Genomic DNA, 18,580 nt, shown 5'->3' with positions numbered 1-18,580 from the left:
ATTCTAAAACTGGCATTTATATTTGTATGAAGTCTACATGCAGAAGCTACCAAGTGATGCCAGGCTTCTTAATATAAGAAAACAAGTGTTTTCCCTGCAACACGCTAGGTATTTTACAAAATGCTCCACACATTCAACAGGCCTTTTTCTGTAAAACAGGCTGAAAACTGACCACTGTGACTTGATATTCCTTTTTTTTGATCTAAATATCTTATGTAAAATAAAGTTTACAAATGTAATAATGGAAAATTTGTTCTTACATCGGTAATCTTCTTTCTGTTATAAGACATAGGATTCTGTACTGAAGCTATCGTCCTCTTTTAGTTGCAAACTTTGCAGAAGGATGGCACTCATATCCTTCAACTTCTCCCCTTTACCAATGGAGAATAGCTCCCTCTTCAGATAGTACCAAAACAATCAAACTCCACTGAAACAGAAAAAGAGAAAAGGAGGGGCATGGGGAACTTCCAAGGAGACAACATACCTTTCTGCTCTGCTCCTCATGAAAAAAGAACAATAATTAACATGAACTCGTAACTTAGAAGTATCCAGGAACCAACTTGCTATGTGCAACTAGCACTAACACATCAAAAGAAATCCCAAGGTTCAAGAAAAATAGTGTTGTTCATACTCCTGTGAGGCTGTTGGTTTTGTTTTTTTACATGCTCATTCAAACGACAGGAGAAGTCATGCCATGACGGACCCCAGCAATGTCTGAGGAAGTAAACAGGTGAATTGTAAATCTGAACAGTATCCTACATCTTAAAAAAAAGATTACCGAGGTAAGGACCTAATCTTCTTTTCTGTTGCAAACACTTAGGAAGCTGACATATCAAAGCAGTGCCAAATATCTGGGAAGGAACAGATGAGCCTGCCCGTAGAACCAAGGACCCAAATGTGGCATGCTCGCAAGCCACCACATCCACACTGTAGAATCTGTTATGGAGAGTAGACCAAGTAGCTGCTCTACAGATTTCAACAAGTGAAACAGGCTGAGACTCCGCCCAGGAGGCAGCAACGGTTCTAGTCAAATGTGTTGTGAGAAAGATAGGTGGCTGTTTGCCGCAGGCAATATATTGTAGGAAGAAAAAATTGCCATGTGAAACCATCTGGCAATCAAAGCCTTGGAAGCTGGTCTACCTCATCTTGATTGGCTAATCAGCACAAAAAGATGGTTGGAGAGACGTGAATCATTGGTCCTTTCCAGGTATTGAAGTAAAACTATTCACACATCCAGCCTCTGCAAAATCCTGTCCTGTTTAGCCGAACCTGTAAGGTGAAAAGCAGCAAACAAAACTCTTGATTGACGTGAAAGGCTGACGCCACCTTTGGTAAAAAGGAAGGTCTCCACATAGTGGGGTTCTCCCCAAGATCCGGAGCTTCATTCAGATCTGGGTCTGAGAGATCCGTGACTGCAGCCAAATCTCCCACTGTGGAAATGCCTGTCTGAGAAAGCAAAGGCATGAGAACATCATCTGGATCATCTAAAATTGACCACTGGCAGACTGTCCCCATCTGCACATGGCTCTGCTGCTGGGGACCAGTATCCTTGGGGAAAAGAACCCTGGCGCTGACAGGGATGCCATGGAAGGCGGATGGATTAGGCAAGCTTTAACTGGCCAAATAAACATGAAACAGCATATCAATAAAAATCAGGGGGAAATAGCAGTTGTCCCCCTCTGAGCACACTTGGAGCTTTTGTGGGCTTACGGAACCGAATTGCAGCTGCATTTTGCCAGAGATGCACTTGCACTGCCTCCCTGGCTAAATTTTGGACTGACCACAGATGAACTGAGTACCGGAACCTCCCAACTGGGCGGGGTGGAAGGGGGGGGCTAAAGCCAATGGGCTCCCCCATGCACCGCACGGCAAGTGAAATCGGATGATTCCCCCCCCAAATTACATCCACCACAAATGAGGCCAGAAAGAATCTAGCCTTGGGGAGTCCATACCACTTTTTTGAGGCAGATAGAAGCTTTTAAACTGGAACTGGGAAATCCAAGACGGCCACCACAGCAGCACTTTTTGCGCCAATAATGGCCCAGAAAAGCCACACAGAAAACAAAAAAGTAGCAATTTTAGGATTTCTGAGGTGGAAGAACCCAGTACTAACTCTTAAAAATTAGATTTATAGACCTCCTCCCCTACCCCCCAATTGATTTCTCAGGCTGACAGCCTGCTACTCACTGTGCCGTGCTGTGTGGTGAGAGCTGTAGAAGAAGCTGAAACAAATGTGGAATGACTTCTGGCTTCTTCTGACTGACTCTCAAGTTCAGACCTGGCCGGAGACATCAACCCTCACCGGGGGGGGAGGGACACAGTCAGCATTGATCCTGGACACGCTACCACGGAGCCACACAACTTGTTCTCCAATCCACTAGTAGATGAACCTGGGGTGAGCACAGCTCCCCAGGGAACGGTCCCTGAGCCCCAAAACTGGAAAAGCAGTCTAAGGTCGTGCACTGCAAAGCAGCCACCCCTTGGAAGCAGAATCCATCCCATTTGAGTCTGCAATCTCCTGCAGCCAGAGCTGTCCCCAAAGGGGACCCTCAGCAGCATGAAATTCCCAGAAAAAAATAAAATTATTGAAAATAATAAAATAAAATAAACATGAGCAGAAAAGAACAGCTCCTACTCTCTCGCTTGTAGGAAGACAACTGGAAGTCAAAATGTAGTCCTGGGGATGAAAAATATGTAAATGAGGCTTCCTATAAGAGATCTCGCAAGATGGAATACACGATCTAGGACTGTACAAGAATAGCAGGTTTTAAAAATAAGATTTGGACAAGTTCCTGGAGGAAAAGTCCATGGTCTGCTACTGAGACAGACATAGGGGAAGCCATTGCTTGCCCTGGATCAGTAGCATGGAAATGTTATTGGACAGGATACTAGGCTATTCTTAAGTTCTTATGTGACACACAGCTTATTCAATTCCTATGGGCTGTGTCCCATTTGCCGCGCCAGGACTTGCTACTGCGGCTTTGTAAAAGGGGCCCTTAGTTTGTTAAACTATCTACTTACCTGTCACTAACAAGCACCAAACTATTTTAATTAGCCAAGCATATCGATGCTTGCAATAATGCTACAGACCGTAAATGAGATGGATGTACCTTGAAAAAAGCATTTTTGGGCATTCAATTTTTCAGATGTTAACTAACCAATCCACAATTAGTATATATTTTATCAACTTTTCACTGTAGACCACTAGTTTTGAACGAAAATCTTTTGTTTAGAAAAAAAATAGTGCAATTCAGTTTGTTAGAAAGTCCCCTACACTGCAATTTAGAGAGCTACACGGGAACAGGGACGACAGGAATCCCGCGGGACCCGTGGGGATGTCTCCGAGGGTTGCGGGGTTGGATGCGAGGCTTGTCTTCTCCCTACCTGCCCTGCCGCAGCACACAGCCGATCGGAACGGAAGTCTTTCACGATGTCAGCGCTGACGTCGGAGGAAGGGCTTAAGCAAAGCCCTCCCTCCCTCCGATGTCAGCGCTGACATCGGGAAGACTTCCGTTCCATTGGCTGTGTGCTGCAATCAGCAGTGGCGTATCAAGGGGGGGCGGGAGGGAGGTCCGCCCCGGGTGCAGCCATAAGGGGGGGTGCACAGCCGGCCAGGTCCCCTTACCTTTGTGGCGCTTCCTCCGACCGATCGACAACAGGCCCGGTCCGACAAACCTCCCTGCCCTGTAGCCGCGAATCTAAATTACTTTCTTACAGCAGCTTCAATACTCCAGCTGCTGTAAGAAGGTAATTTAGATTCGCGGCTACAGGGCAGGGAGGTTTGTCGGACCGGGCCTGTTCTGTTGTCAGTCGGGCAGGGAAGCGCCACGAAGGTAAGGGGAAGGGAGAGAGAAAGGGAGGAAAAGTGGAGTGGAGAGGAAAAGACGCTTAAGGGAAATGGGTAAAACTGAGGGGGGAGAAGGATGCTGAAAGCACTGGGGAAGACAAAGGGGTGGAGAAGGACGCTGAAAGGACATGGGGAAGATGGGGGGGGAGAAGGACCCTGAAAGGACATGGGGAAGACGGGGGGGAGAAGGACGCTGAAAGGACATGGGGAAGACGGGGGGAGAAGGACGCTGAAAGCACATGGGGAAGACAGAGGGGGGGAGAAGGACGCTGAAAGCACATGGGGAAGACAGAGGGGGGGAGAAGGACGCTGAAAGCACATGGGGAAGACAGAGGGGGGGAGAAGGACGCTGAAAGCACATGGGGAAGACAGAGGGGGGAGAAGGACGCTGAAAGCACATGGGGAAGACAGAGGGGGGAGAAGAACACTGAAAGCACATGGGGAAGACAGAGGGGGGAGAAGAACACTGAAAGCACATGGGGAAGACAGAGGGGGGGGAAGAACACTGAAAGCACATGGGGAAGACAGAGGGGGGAGAAGAACACTGAAAGCACATGGGGAAGACAGAGGGGGGAGAAGAACACTGAAAGCACATGGGGAAGACAGAGGGGGGAGAACACTGAAAGCACATGGGGAAGACAGAGGGGGGAGAAGGACACTGAAAGCACATGGGGAAGACAGAGGGGGGAGAAGGACACTGAAAGCACATGGGGAAGACAGAGGGGGAAGGACACTGAAAGCACATGGGGAAGACAGAGGTGGGAGAAGGACGCTGACAGGACATGAGTAAGATGGGAGGGAGAAGGACGCTGAAAGGAAATGGGGAGGAGAGAGTGGGGAGAAGACGCTGGCAGGGAAGAAGACAGAGATGCCAGACTATGGGGGGAATGGAGGGAAGAAGATGGGTGCCAGACCAATTTGGAAGGGAGGAGAAAGGGAGAGGCACAGTAACAGAGCAAATGGAAGACGAAGAGAGATAGTGGATGGAAGGAATTGAATGAGAACATGAGGAAAGCAGAAACCAGGCAACAAAGGTGGGAAAAAAATTCTATTTCCTTTTTTTTTTTTTTGCTTTAGGATAAAGTAGTATATTAGTTGTGTTGATACAAATTTATAAACATTAGAGGCTCTGGTAGAAACCCGTTTACAAAGTATGTATTCTTCCCAATTAATATTTCCAAATTAATAAAGTCTTTTTGCTTATTTGTAAATGGGTTTCTACCAGAGCCTTTAATTCAGTAGCATAATTAAATGAAATAACTATTTCTGTAGTTTATAGGGACGGGTGGGGACGGAGGGGATTCCTCATGGGGACGGGTGGGATTTCTGTCCCCACGCAACTCTCTACTCTAAGCTGCTTGGCCATGCTTACAAGGGGATAAACAACTGGTGCCAATGCAAAAAGAAGACACAGCAAAAGAAGTAAGAGCTTTGCAGTGAGGCATCACTGCTGTGAAGTGATCATGATGTAAACAATATTGTCTATCAACCAGAAATATCAAGCATAACATTTACTTGCCATGTTACTGTTAATATATTCAACAGGAATGGTGTCAGACTGATCAAATTAAATTAAGTCTCTTAATCCATAGTATAATTCCAACTTTTCATTTTCAAAATATCACACAAAACAGAAAATCATCTACAGCTATATATTAAAAAATGCACATTCTGCTCATGATGGCACAGGCTGAGAAAAATGTACCTCTGTCCAAAAGCCATTTAAATCAGCAACTAGAACAATTTTCAAAACTATACAGTACAGTATACCGAAATATTTATACTAAAGCTTAAATATAAAATTGTCTAGGAAAATTAGAAGAAATTTTTACAATGTCAAATGATTCATAATGTACGGTATATTAAGACTTTTTTGATGATCAGGAATATTTGCATTTGCCAATTCATAAATGTACTTAGAAGGCATTTTTCCCAGCCCGGATTGATAAGTCATATACTATAATGAGAATCATACTGTACCACGCACACAAATTCCACTGGTTCCAGCATGCAGTGTGCTACGGCATGCATTAGATCAGACTTACACAAAAAGAGACAGCAAGACACAAAAATGATTTAAAAAAATAAGTTACAAACTGATCAAAGGAGTCCAATATCCACTAGGCACTGGAAATGTATAGAATTAAGGAATACTTTTCTAAGCCAAGGTGATCTACTCTACAAAAAGAAAGATTATCCCTTGAGTTGCTTACAAAACATTAGGCATAAAAGACCCAAGAAGCAATATCAATTCAACATCTTTGTTTGAATTAAGAAGACAATTTATAAATGTTCATAGTGCTAGAATAAAGAGCAAAGTCAAAACTAGTTAGCTGCTTATTACCTTAGAGATGCAATGAATAATATTCATTAAAAAAAGAAACAAAATGATATCCACAAGATAGTTAAAAAAAAAATCTCTTAAGACCTTGACAGGGTTGTCCCCTCTCACTGATTAAAAGTAAAGATGGTGCTAATGTGAAAGCAGCTATGCTGCTAGATTCCAATGTTTTGCTCAGCTCCGATGATTCTGAAGTGCCCTGCTCTCCCAGTGCAACATCAGAACATCTGGTGCTGGCAGACAATCTGCCTCTCTGAACCAGGGAGTATTAAGCTGTGGTGCAGGGGGCCAGCGAGTTGTACAGGTCTGGGTCTAAGAGTGGACAGTAAATCAGAACAGCTTGAGAGTGTTTCGAGAGTGTAGAAAAGTCAGTGACAGGTCTTGTGCAGGCTGCAGATTCTAACATGGCAAGAAGATCTTAAGCTTGGCTTCCCCAACCCCCTTGAAATTCACATTCATTCATGAGGTCAATATAATAGTTTTGGGGATACAGAATAGAGTTCCATTAAATAAGTCTTCAATTCTGACTCTGCAGGATATGTGGAATGCAACATTGCAACAGCATCTCTGGAGCAAATTTCTATGTTGAAACATATCTTGTTATAGACATTCGTTCCAAAATTTAGAAGCCGGAAACAGATTTGTCATCATTATCTGATAAAAAGTCAGAAAAAGATTCTGAGCTATCAACAGTGTTCCATGTATCTGTTTCACGACCGATTTATCATAGACTGGAAAATGTGGCAAAATAGTGTTAGGTCTTTAAACCTACTAGGATTCAAATTTTCCTTCTATTCCCCTGTTTCCCCCAATGGAACTTAAGAAAAATCTGGTAGAGGTTTTGGATATACCCGAACGAGCAATATCTCCCATATGTGAGATCTTTTATCTAGCTTTTGGATGTACTAGAGAGCATGTAAGCTTTGGAAATATTTCAGCTGATAGCTTGGACATTGGGGTTTATTTGGGTGGGGGGGGTTAGGGGGAGGGAATTCTCAAGTGAAGGAATTCAAAGAATGACTACTGGTTACATTTATATTGCCACAGTCAGTGTACTGCAGTGCTTCCCAATTTTCGTAGCTATGAACCCACGATTGTGGCAAAATAAGACTGACCTGCTGAAGACACAGAATAATGAAGCACCTATGGAAAGCCCACCTTAGTCATGATCCCAAAGGAAGGTTTTGTAATCCCATTTGGGGTACTGACCCAGAGTTTGGGAAGCTCTAGTGTACTGTGTCTCTATTTTAAGAAACGGTCTACCTTATTTATGGCCCAGGAAATATATGGAAATAAAAAATAATGTCTTGCTCTGCATCAGGATGCCCCTGCTTTAGGGTCATCTTGTTTTATTCATTTTCCTTGTAAATGTGTTTTGAATTTTCAGTTTGCAAAGTGCATCTTTTATGAGCCCACTGAACTGAAGTTTTCCTTAGACCAGTGCTTCTTAACCCAGTCTTTAGGGTATATCCCGCCAGTCAGGTTTTCAGAATATCCACAATGCATATTTGAGAGACATATAGGCATGACTACCTCATGTAATTTATTGTGGATATCTTGAAATCTTGACTAGCTGGATGTGCCCCAAGGACTGGGTTGAATGCCTCTGCCTTAGACAATAAGAGAAATTCTGATGCTGGGGAGGGCAAAGTGGTATAATAGACAATAATCAAACTATTACCACAGTTACCACCCCATACAAAAAGTCACAAGTGCCCAAAACTGAGTATACCACTACGAATGAAAAAAAAGCCTCAGGATTTAGGTGAGCAAAATTTCATTCAATAGCTGTGGAAAAACTGTAGCATTTTTGCACTGGTTTTAAGATTCTGGCACCAGTTTCATTTCAGCTGTTTATAAATGTTACTTATGACAACCACTGAATGAAAGTTTTTTATGCCAATGATGTGGCTGGTAGGGCATATATATTTGATCACCTAAATCCTGAGGCTTTTTCTTTCATTTGTAGACATATACTCAGTTTTGGTCACTTGTGACTTTTTGTATAGGGTGGTAACTGTGGTAATAGTGTGAAACATTCCCTCATTTCCTTGTAGTTTTAAAAGACAATAATGCCACTGTGCAATTATTCTTCTCTCTAAGGGTCAGAGTTTGCAGTTGTATGTTGAGGATGTTATGATCTATATTACTAGTTTTATGTTTTGCTTTTTACTTATGAATCTGATTTCTTATTTTTCTGGTGTTGTCCTGCTATTTGTGGTCTACAACCGGAAAATATTGTGAGATTTTTTTTCCCCTTATTTACTTTTTTCCCCAATAAGAGTACTATATTACTTCAATATTTCAGTTAATGTTTATGTATTAATTGATCTTTTATTAAAATAAAATAGAAGTGGCTTTTATTTTAAAAAAATCTTTTGCTGGAAATGGAAAAAAAGCATGTTTGTTACTATGCAGAAACAACATTCAAACAAATGCAAATAAAAATAAAAGCAATGAGCTATTTTAAGGACAGCTTAGATAAAAGATCTAGGAGTCACTTACGGGTACTAATTTCCAATACCATTTAGAAGGAGACTGCTCAGGAAGCAAGGAAAGGAAGTTAGGCAAAGGAAAAGGAACAGGAGAAGGGCATGTTACAAGCATAAGTTTAAATGCAGTTAATCAAACATTTTGTCGTTATAGGGTTCACAGCAGAATAAATGGTTATGGAAACTACATTTCAGTGCAACCCCTATTGAACCATGCTTCTGGTTTTAACATAAAGCAGATGCTTAAAACATCACTGAACTCCTGCTTTTACTATGTAATTGAAAATGAATTCCTTGGTTTTATTTTCCCTTGTGCTTACTAGCTATATTTAACATTAAAACAAATTAAAACCGCAAACTTACATTTTGAAAAAGTATAGCTAAAATTACTGGACTAGAGCAACACTTTTAAAATCAACCTTTTGAGCTACCAGTAAATATATTAAAAGTTCTCTCAATGAAAAAACAAAACTTTTGGTTTCAATTTAAGAAAATCAAAATTACATACTAAGTATAAATTTAATATTGAGAAAGCAGGTTTCAAACATACCAATTAAAAACCTGAAAATCTCCCATTTAGTTGGCCTATATCCATGTGGCCTTATTGTAAAATCAGAGTTGCTCTATGTAATTCTAAAATTAGACCATATAACCAATAGGACTTTGTAGAGAAAAAAAAAAGAAACAGGCTGCATTATGTCTTCCTGAGATTAGCAGCACTGAACACTAGTTACAACTATATATCCTGACACCAAAGGGGCCCAAGTTTGGATTTAGTGCAAGGAACAACATTAAAAGGAAATTAATGGGGACATAATGTATACAGTAAAAAACAACCTGAGATAAAACCCCAGTAAGCCTTCACTCATATATGGCAACCTCCTCCCTCTCAAATCTTAAAACACACTTTTCAAACATATTTTTGGGTGACAGATGATGGATGTGTTAACCTTTTACCTTTTGATGACCTGGGCTTTCTAACAAATGCTGTTTCAATTTAAGTTCTTTCTCCATAATTTCTCTCATTTTCAAGTTCACCTAAATTATACAAGAGAATACGTTAGTACTGTTTAATATCTAAAATATTCACATAACTTCAAAAATTACTTGAGGGTTCTATCAAATGCGGTAAAATATGGCCTTAGTGCACCCTTAGGTGGATTTTTTCCATGTGCTAAGGCTATTTTTACTGCAGCCAAAAAAGGGTCGATTATCCATTTTCCCAATTAATGGCAATGCTTAATGTTACCATTAACATACAGCTATCAAAATTTTGTAGGAGGTAAGGGCCCACGCTAATCTGTGTGCAGTAATGTAGCTGCAATAACTGATTTGCGTTTTCATGCTTACTCTCCATTCCCAAACAAATCAGGATTTTTTTCTAGCACATTTTGCATGTACACATTTGGATTTTACCGCAGGATACCTCAGAGTGTTCCACAGTAAGCTCTTTTAAGCTGTGGTAAAATCTTATTGGGCAAGGACCAAATGCACACAGACTTGAAACCCAGATTTGCAAAAAGTGAGCAAATTAACTGAAAATCCAAATGCAAGTTATCATGTCAATAGGAAGGCCAATTTTCAGCCTCCTCATAAAACTCTTGGGCTTAGAAGCCAGTTTTCAAACTAGCTCCCTATAAAATTATTTCTACAGCAGAGGCCTCAAATTTTTGAGATCTTGGAGCCAGTCCAAAATCTTACAAGCAGCAACTGAGGCCTCTCATTTCTCCTTGGGGGGGGGGGGAGGCTGGAATTCCCTCCCAGATGAGCGGTGGCTCTTTTACAAACTGATTTACTAAGGCTCTTTTTCTATTCTGTGTCTGTGAGCAAAGAAACTTTAAGAACATAAGTATTACCATACTGGGACAGACCAAAAGTACATCAAGCCCAGTATGTGGATGGACAGACTGGATATCTGCTATCATGTTCCTTTGTTTCTATGTACACTTCTCCCTCTGTATTTGCGGTGGATACAGAAAAACCGCAAATAACTTTTTATATGTTATTCGCGGTTTTGTGTAAATGCCATCGTTTTTACTATTGAAACCGCGAATAACATGTCAACCATTATTTGCATTTTTTTGAAAAAAGCCACTATTATTACTATTTGTGGTGGTGGGAGGCGGAGAAAAGCTTGCAAGGCCGAGGAGAATGATGATGCACAGAAAAAAAAGAAAACATAAACGAAGACAACAATGCTGAAAGCTGGAGAGAACGTCTCTCGCTAAGTTTCTAGCTCGCTCTCTCCTGATCACTCCCCTGTGTGGTGTAGTGGTGCGTGCCAAAGCGCACTCTCCGCAGTTTGGCGGCCACACGAGAAGACGAGAAATGTGTGTTTTCCTCCTTGTCACGCCGAATCACTTACAGTGCTGGGAAGCATAAAGACAAGGTTTGTTAGCGCAGCAAAAAACATAACTAACCCTCCAACCCCAAATCTGAAAGGATGTCGGATGATCAGGAGGCGTGGAAGGGGATGGCAGGGCCCCACCGCTTGCACCCATTATCCACAGTGTCTACCTGTGTTGGAGTTGCTGGGAAGCAGCGATTTTGAGGGTGTAAGATTTTAAGCAGCGATTTTGTGGGAGAAAGCATGGGAGCAGCAATTTTCAGAGTGAATGTTGGTAAGCGATCAACTTTTTAATCGGTACAGTAAAAGAAAAGGAACTTTACTCATGAAGTAATTTGGGGGGGCAGAGTCAGCATCTGAAAAATCGCGAAACCGCGAGTGCAGAAACCGCAAAAACGGAGGAAGAAGTAACTTTTTCCCAACAGTGGTCAATCCAGCTCACAAGTTAACTGACAAGATTCCAAAAGAAAAAAGCAGATTTTATGCTGCTTGTCCTAAAAATAAACAGTGTATTTTTCCAAGTCCATCTTAATAATGGCTTCTGGGTTTTTCTTTTAGGAAAGTATCCAAACATTTTTTTTTAAACCCTGCTAACCTAATTGCTTCCACCACATTATCTGGTAATGAATTCCAGAGTTTAATAACACATTGAATGAAGAAATATATTCTCCAGTTTATTTTAAATTTACTACTTAGTAGCTTTGTTGAGTGCTCCCAATCCTTCCACTCCACTCTGTATTTTATAGACCTCTATCATATCTCACCTTAGCTGTCTCTTCTCAAAACTGAAGAGTCCTAGCAACTTTTGTGTTTTCTTTATTATTTTCACCACTCTGTACCTTTTCTAATTCTTCTATATCTTTTTTAAGATGCAATGACCTGAATTGCACACAGTATTCAAGATGGCATCATATCATGGAGCAATACAAAGGCATTATAATATTTGCATTTTCCCAAGACAACTCTGCCAAATTTTCCCACAAAAGGGGGGGGGGAGGAGGATCAGTTTGCAAAGGTGCCTTCTCCATGGTCAATTTGTCCATACAGTACTCTTTGAAAGAACTATCCCCCCAAAATATTCATCTCAACCAATATAGTCTTTCTATACCTTATTTATCCAGAAGATCATGGCATCCTCCAGATCATATGGTAGCTCCTTTGAGGCGCTGAATGTAGAGAAGCGTTTGACACTAGTGACCACTTTTTCAATGCTTATCATTTCTACAGTGTATGCCATCATTAGCGAATCAATCATTGACATATGAGAGCTCTGTGGAGACAAATATGTAATGTGCATCTCTAGTTTTCAACACACGCAAGAAAGGCAACACTAAGGAGTCAGGATACTTATACAATAATATTAAACCATTCTCTGTAGGACCATCCCTCTTGAAATAAGCAACAAAAGGACTCAAATAAGCTGTTATTGAAACCATAAAACAGCAATAGGCTAAATTTTTTTTTCAGTTTGTCATTTAACACTGTTCTAGCCTTACCTTTCATATTTATTGGTAGCTTGCTATTCAGTCTGTTAGTTTGATGTGACTTGCCTTATATTTGAGAGTTCATTTAAATTTCCTTGAAATGAAGGAAAGATTAGGTTCTTACCTTGGTAAACTTCTTTCTAGTAGACAAATACTCTATTCCTGAACTTGTGGGTAGTCAATCCATTCTCGCAAAAAAATTGTAGGAAGCCTTATTAGCATTCTTTTGCTCCGCCTCCCATCCTTCTGGGCTTTCCTCCAATTACTTAGTTCGTACCAAAGCAGATGGTCAGCCCTGGAGAGGAAACAGAATAGGGACAGGTATGGGGACGCTTCCCGAGAAACATGTCTGTTGGGATTATATCATTAAATGTATAACAGATAAAACAAAACTTAATTATTTGCAATATATAACAAGGTGAAAACAAACAAGGCACCATCCTGAGCACAACCTGCACTAAGTGTGGGAGATTTCATGGATACCCCCTAAATTCATCACCACGGCAGGCGTGTCCTCTATCCTTGTCAAGGCTGGATAAAGGAAAGAAAACAAGATGTCCAGACACCCCAGCACTTTTGAAGCAGTAAGCAAGCAAATGAATATCTGAAAGGGAGGGCTTCAGGAATATAGAGTATCTGTCTACTAAAAAGAAGATTACTGAGGTAAGAACCTAATCTCTCCTTCTAATGCAACAGACACTCTATTCCTGAACTTATTTATTTATTTAAAATTATTTATAACCCGCCTATCCACAAATCTAGATGAGGAACAGAGTAACATACAAAATATGCTAAAAACACAAACAAAACAGCATTACACACAAAATATAAAATAAAAGAATGTAGACATTCTTAGAGGTGGAACAAAAAAAAAAAGGCTCATACAGTAAAGCAGTCCCCCAAGCTTAGGGTACGAAAGATGAGCTTACTGACAGAACTGAAGATCCGAATGTGGAGTCCTGTTTTTCTGCCACATCCACCCTGTCAAACTTCGTAAACGAAAAAAGAGAGGACCAAGTGGCCACTCTACAGATTTCTTCTGGGGACACCGCCGAACATTCTGCCCATGAGGAAGCCACACTTTTAGTGGAATGCGCCTACATGGATGAAAGCTGATGCTTTCTATTTCTGATATAGGCTGAAGAAATGGCCATTCAGATACATCTGAAAATGGTCACTTTTGAGGCTGATTGGTCTTTACGGGCAAGCCCCCACCAATAAGAACACATGATCTAACAGTCGAAACTGGTTCATAATCTCCAAATACGCCAATAAGAGTCTGTTCACATCCAACAATTCCAACACCTGATCACTCTCTCTTAATCACGAGGGAGTGAAGGCTGATGTGGAAGCTAGAAACCACTTTTGGTAAGAAAGATGGGACTGTGCATAAGACCACACCTGAATCCGAAATTCTGAGGAAGGGATCTGTGAATGACAAAGCCTATAGTTCTGACACTTGTCAGGTTGAAGTAATTGCCACCAAAAACAATGTCTTGATGCTAAGGTCCATTAGAGAAGCTTGTTCCAGAGATTCATAGGGCACTCTAGCAGTGCCTGTAGCACCAGAATAAGACTCCATGCCAGAAAAGGCTGTAGCACCAGAGGATGAAGGTGCAAAGTGCCCTTCAAAAACCTGGCCACATCTGGAGTGTAGCTATGATGTTCTTATTAATCCAAGGTCCAAAACATGAGAGCCCCGCAATCTAAACTTTCAGTGAGTCAACTGCTAGGACTTTTTCCCAAACCTTCCTACAGGAAGGCGTGCACTATAGAAATCGGTGCCAAACTCAGGTCCTCACTCCTCTAGGCACACCAAGCTTGGAAGCACTTCCAGGCTTTTGCATATGCTGCTATTATCCCCTTCTTCCTATATCTTAGAAGGGTGGAGACCACTCCATCCAAATAGCCTTTATGTGCTAGAGCCGCACGCTCAAGAGCCATGCCGTAAGACAAAAGCATTCTGGATCCTGCAGGGCAATTGGACCCTGCATGAGCAGCTGGGATTGACATGAAAGATTGAGACCTTGATCACTTTGTAGACAGACCAAGTCTGCATACTACAGTCGCCTCAGCCAGTTTGATGCCACTAGAATCACAAGTCATGATCCTGCGCAAAAATCTGCCTATCAAGGACCATGGAGGAAAGGCGTAAATAAGACCTGCCATTGGCCAGGATTGCACCAAGGTGTCAAAGCCTTTCCTTCCTGGTTCGTATCTTCAACTGAAGAACAGAGCTGCCTTCTTGTTGGCTGTAGATGCCATCAGATCAAATGTTGTGCACCCCCCACTGATTCACAATGCAGGTGAAGGCCTCCTGAGACAGTGACCACTCCTCAGGATCTAGGGTCTTCCAGTTGAGGAAATCCACTTGCACATTGTTCATTCCTGTCACATGTGCCACCAAGAGATGAGCCTCCGCCTACTGAAACAGCATCTGGGATCCCAAACATAGAGCAGCACTCTTGGTGCCCCCTGAAAATTGACAACAACCATTGCGTTGTCCAAGAAACTTCATACCACTTTGCTCTGCAGCACACTTTTGAGTGCCTGAAGCGCCAAGCTGATGGCTCAAAGTTCCAAGTGGTTGATGGACCATTTCCTCTAGTTATCGAGCCAACAACTTGCGCTTGCTGAATTTTCCACGAATTTCCACTATAAGTCCAAAGGAAATGATAAAGAGGTACTTTATGGAGATTTTGAATATCCCAGAGGACTCAATACCTCATTTTACTTGGGCATATTATTTGCCGGGTAAAATACCGGATCAGCAAGCGGGAGAACCAGAATCAGCTTGAGCATGAATCCCATTTAAATTTGACCGCAATGTTAGAAGTTTCCGATAAAGAATTGGCTAAACCAGCAACTCTTTTATTGTCTGTGGCATTATTGCCAGATAAAGAATGGATATTAAAAATGTTTTTTAAAAATAAATTTAAGGAGTTTCTAGGTTTGAAAATCCAAGTTTTCCCAGATGTTAGTAAAGAAACTCAAAATTGTAGATGTCAATTTCTTCTATTGAAACAGGTGTTGCTCAGCTAGGTGGTATTTTCTTTTTACGTTTCCCATGTAAATGTGTAATAAGGTATCGAGATAATAAATATGTGTTTTTTGAACCAACTCAACTCACAACTTTCCTGACACTGAAACGCCTAGTTAAAACAACAATGCCTAGTTAAAATATGAATATAAGCTCCCCTGAATCAGCCAACAGATACCTTTTTGCTTATTTTGTTTAAACTTTATTCTTTTGAATCACTCATAGAATCTTGGATCATTTGAGGACTTGAAAATGTGTGAATAGAATGAAGTTATCTGAAAGTGAATTTTCTTTTAGTCTTTAAAAGGCATTGTATTCATATAATCTTTCTGTACAAAATGTTTGTTTTCACCTTGTTATATATTGCAAATAATTAAGTTTTGTTTTATCTGTAAAATTGTTTTATCTGTAAAATTGATAAATAATTTTTTTTAAAAAAGAAAATAGTTTGCTAAACTATCCACATCCGGTTGTGCATTGGAAGCAGTTAGGATTTCTTTTGTGGATATAAGTGAGCTGAAAATCTTAAAGAGGCATTTTGAGGAGTTTTTGATTGGTTGATCAGATTCTCGTAGTATAGGTTTCTTGTTTCTGCTACTGCTGACATATTGTTTTACTTCTTTTCTCCACTGTATATAATGATCATGGGTTTAGCATTTCCTCCAGGCTTTTTCCAATTTCCTTACCTTTGCAGGGATTGGATTTCTTTTTTGGCTTTAACATGTCTAGTCAGGGCAATTTTATCTAAGACAGACAATGTGTAGTCCTGCCATGAAATTATGGACCTGTATACATTAGTGCCTATTTATTTTATTTTCCATTTGAACGTTGCACATACCTATACAAGCTCTAGGCGACATTACAGAGGAAGGGGTTAGAAGAAGGTAGGGAGGGCTATGGAGCACAGGAAGAAGTGGAGAGGAGAGAAGTATGTAGAATATTTCATAGAAATTCCTAACTTTACAGATAGGATCACCATCTATGTAAAAGATATGTAAATGAATTAAAGGAATATGTAAAAAAGAATACAAGGGAGGAACTGTTAAACAATATAATAGAGCTAATAAAATAAAAAGAATAGGGGTAAAATTTAAAATAATTCATAAACTGGAAGAAAAAATTGAAACACAAAATCAAATAAGTCTAGCAGAAGTCCAATTTCCTGAAGCAGCTCTGTTGCCTCAGCATATTTTAAATAATCCCAACGGCAAAAGTCCAGACGGGGCAGATATCAGCTCAGGCTTTCCAGCTGCTGCAGCCCTGACTCATCGCTTCCAGGCAGAAGATTCACAGAGACAGAAAAATCAGGCGCCAGGCCGCACTGTTCTCAGTGGGCGGTGGATGCTCATGGGCAGCTCCCAAAGAATACAGCACTCTGCCTCCATCGGACAACCGGGAGTAGGAGTTAACAGCATGGTCCCACTCCATGGATCCAATGAGAGAGCAGACGCAACCCCATCCTAGGCAACAACCAACAGCAATTAACCATGTCTCCGCTGGTCCCACCTCCAGCAACTATCTCCCCGCAGCAATCTCCAGTCACCACACCCAGGTAAGAAGGGCCTATGCTGAAAATGAACTGTTCCAGGCCTTTAGGTTAGTAGACAGTTAAGCTGCGATTCTATAACTTTCAAACTCCTCCTATCCAAGATGTTTTCTGACTCACCCAAGTGAAAATTTAAAGAAAAAAGTACAGAACCCTGTAAAACTATGAATAAGGTAGATGGTACCAACTGGTCTATGATAGATTTCCAGAATTCTCCTGGTAGTATTTTACTGTGTCTTGTCTGTTATATGTAAGCGTTATGTCTTGAGATAAAGGTTTTGGGCAAATTTATGTGGAAGCTGAGCAAGTAGTGGTCAGCCCAGATAGACCTTATTACATGGGAACCAGCTATCGAGGGGGATGATACATCCTCTGATATATATGAGATAAAATCTAGGCAATGATCGAGAGAACATCCAAGGTGTTGGGAATTATGGATTTTTTTCCCGACTGACAGATTGAGAAGTTCAGTTGCTTTTGTAATTTTTGAAAGGAGCAGACTTTAGGGTCCTCCTGATCTTCAGGGTGTAGATTTAGATCTCTAAGCACTATTAGATTGGAGAATATAGTTGTGATAAATAGTTTGCCTTCCACTATGTTTCAGTTACCAGGTGGTCTGTAAATTAGCAATATACCTAGCTCTTTTCCACCTTCTGAATTTTGTATACCACAGAACATAAATGCTAGTCCCTAGTCATTTACATTGTATAAATGTGAAAAAGGACTTATATAGTATGAGTACTGTAATCATCCTCCACTTTTTAAGTGTATGGGGCAGTGAATCAGTTTATAGTTTGGAGGGCAGAACTATAAAATAGGAGTCTACATCACTCCATTATATATAATATTCCCACTTGGTGCCTACTTACTAAATCCCTCAAGACTAATGTCTTGTTGCAAATGGATCGATAATTTAGATAGAGGCATTCAAATGGCATATAGTTTTCTCCAGTGGGAGTTTCAACCTTGCACTCTATCCGTATTAGATTTTTATATTCTCAATTTTTATTTATTTAATGGATAGTTGTTGACTTCTTTCAGCCATTAACTATAACTACTTTTGGAATCTCAGCTGCCACTTTGTCATATGTGAGCATAGGATCATGTACGTAACTATGGTTCCCTCAGTTTCTAGAATTATATACCCTGTTCTTATTTATAATTTTGCTAAATGTCATGGTGCCTTTTTGCATGAAATTACCATGTGCACATTCCTCAACTTTTTTTATGACAGAAAACCTATATCCTCTGCGTCCCTGATTAACTTACATATCTACTCATTTGGGCTAGTTTCCTCTTAATCTACATAAAGGGCCCTTTGGTGTGGCCCACCTGCTTTTTCCCTTTTAAAACTGCTGCAAAACTGGTGTTCTACGTTGGGGTAGGCGGGGTGTTACTCACTGTGCCATGATATGTGCTGGGAGCTGCAAGTGTGGAAGCTGCAAATAGCTTATAGGGAGAACTTCTGCCTCAACAAGCCTGG

General features: G+C 40.9%; 1 protein-coding gene across 4 annotated transcripts in view; it reads right to left on the bottom strand.

The window, feature by feature from the left end:
* CAMSAP1 (calmodulin regulated spectrin associated protein 1) overlaps nucleotides 1-18,580 on the bottom strand; it is a 170,166-nt gene that overhangs the window by 108,646 nt on the left and 42,940 nt on the right. For all 4 annotated transcript variants that reach the window (XM_033960900.1, XM_033960901.1, XM_033960899.1 and 1 more), the window contains 2 exons: nucleotides 12,136-12,297; nucleotides 9,638-9,718 (listed from right to left, as the gene is read on the bottom strand). In XM_033960900.1, the coding sequence (XP_033816791.1) occupies nucleotides 9,638-9,718; nucleotides 12,136-12,297 (243 nt within the window). The remainder of the gene's footprint in view (nucleotides 1-9,637; nucleotides 9,719-12,135; nucleotides 12,298-18,580) is intronic.

Source organism: Geotrypetes seraphini, chromosome 10, assembly GCF_902459505.1.
Source record: "Geotrypetes seraphini chromosome 10, aGeoSer1.1, whole genome shotgun sequence".
NCBI lineage: Eukaryota > Metazoa > Chordata > Amphibia > Gymnophiona > Dermophiidae > Geotrypetes > Geotrypetes seraphini.
Note: the sequence above shows the minus strand (reverse complement) of the source record. Positions and strands in the feature narration are given on the sequence as shown.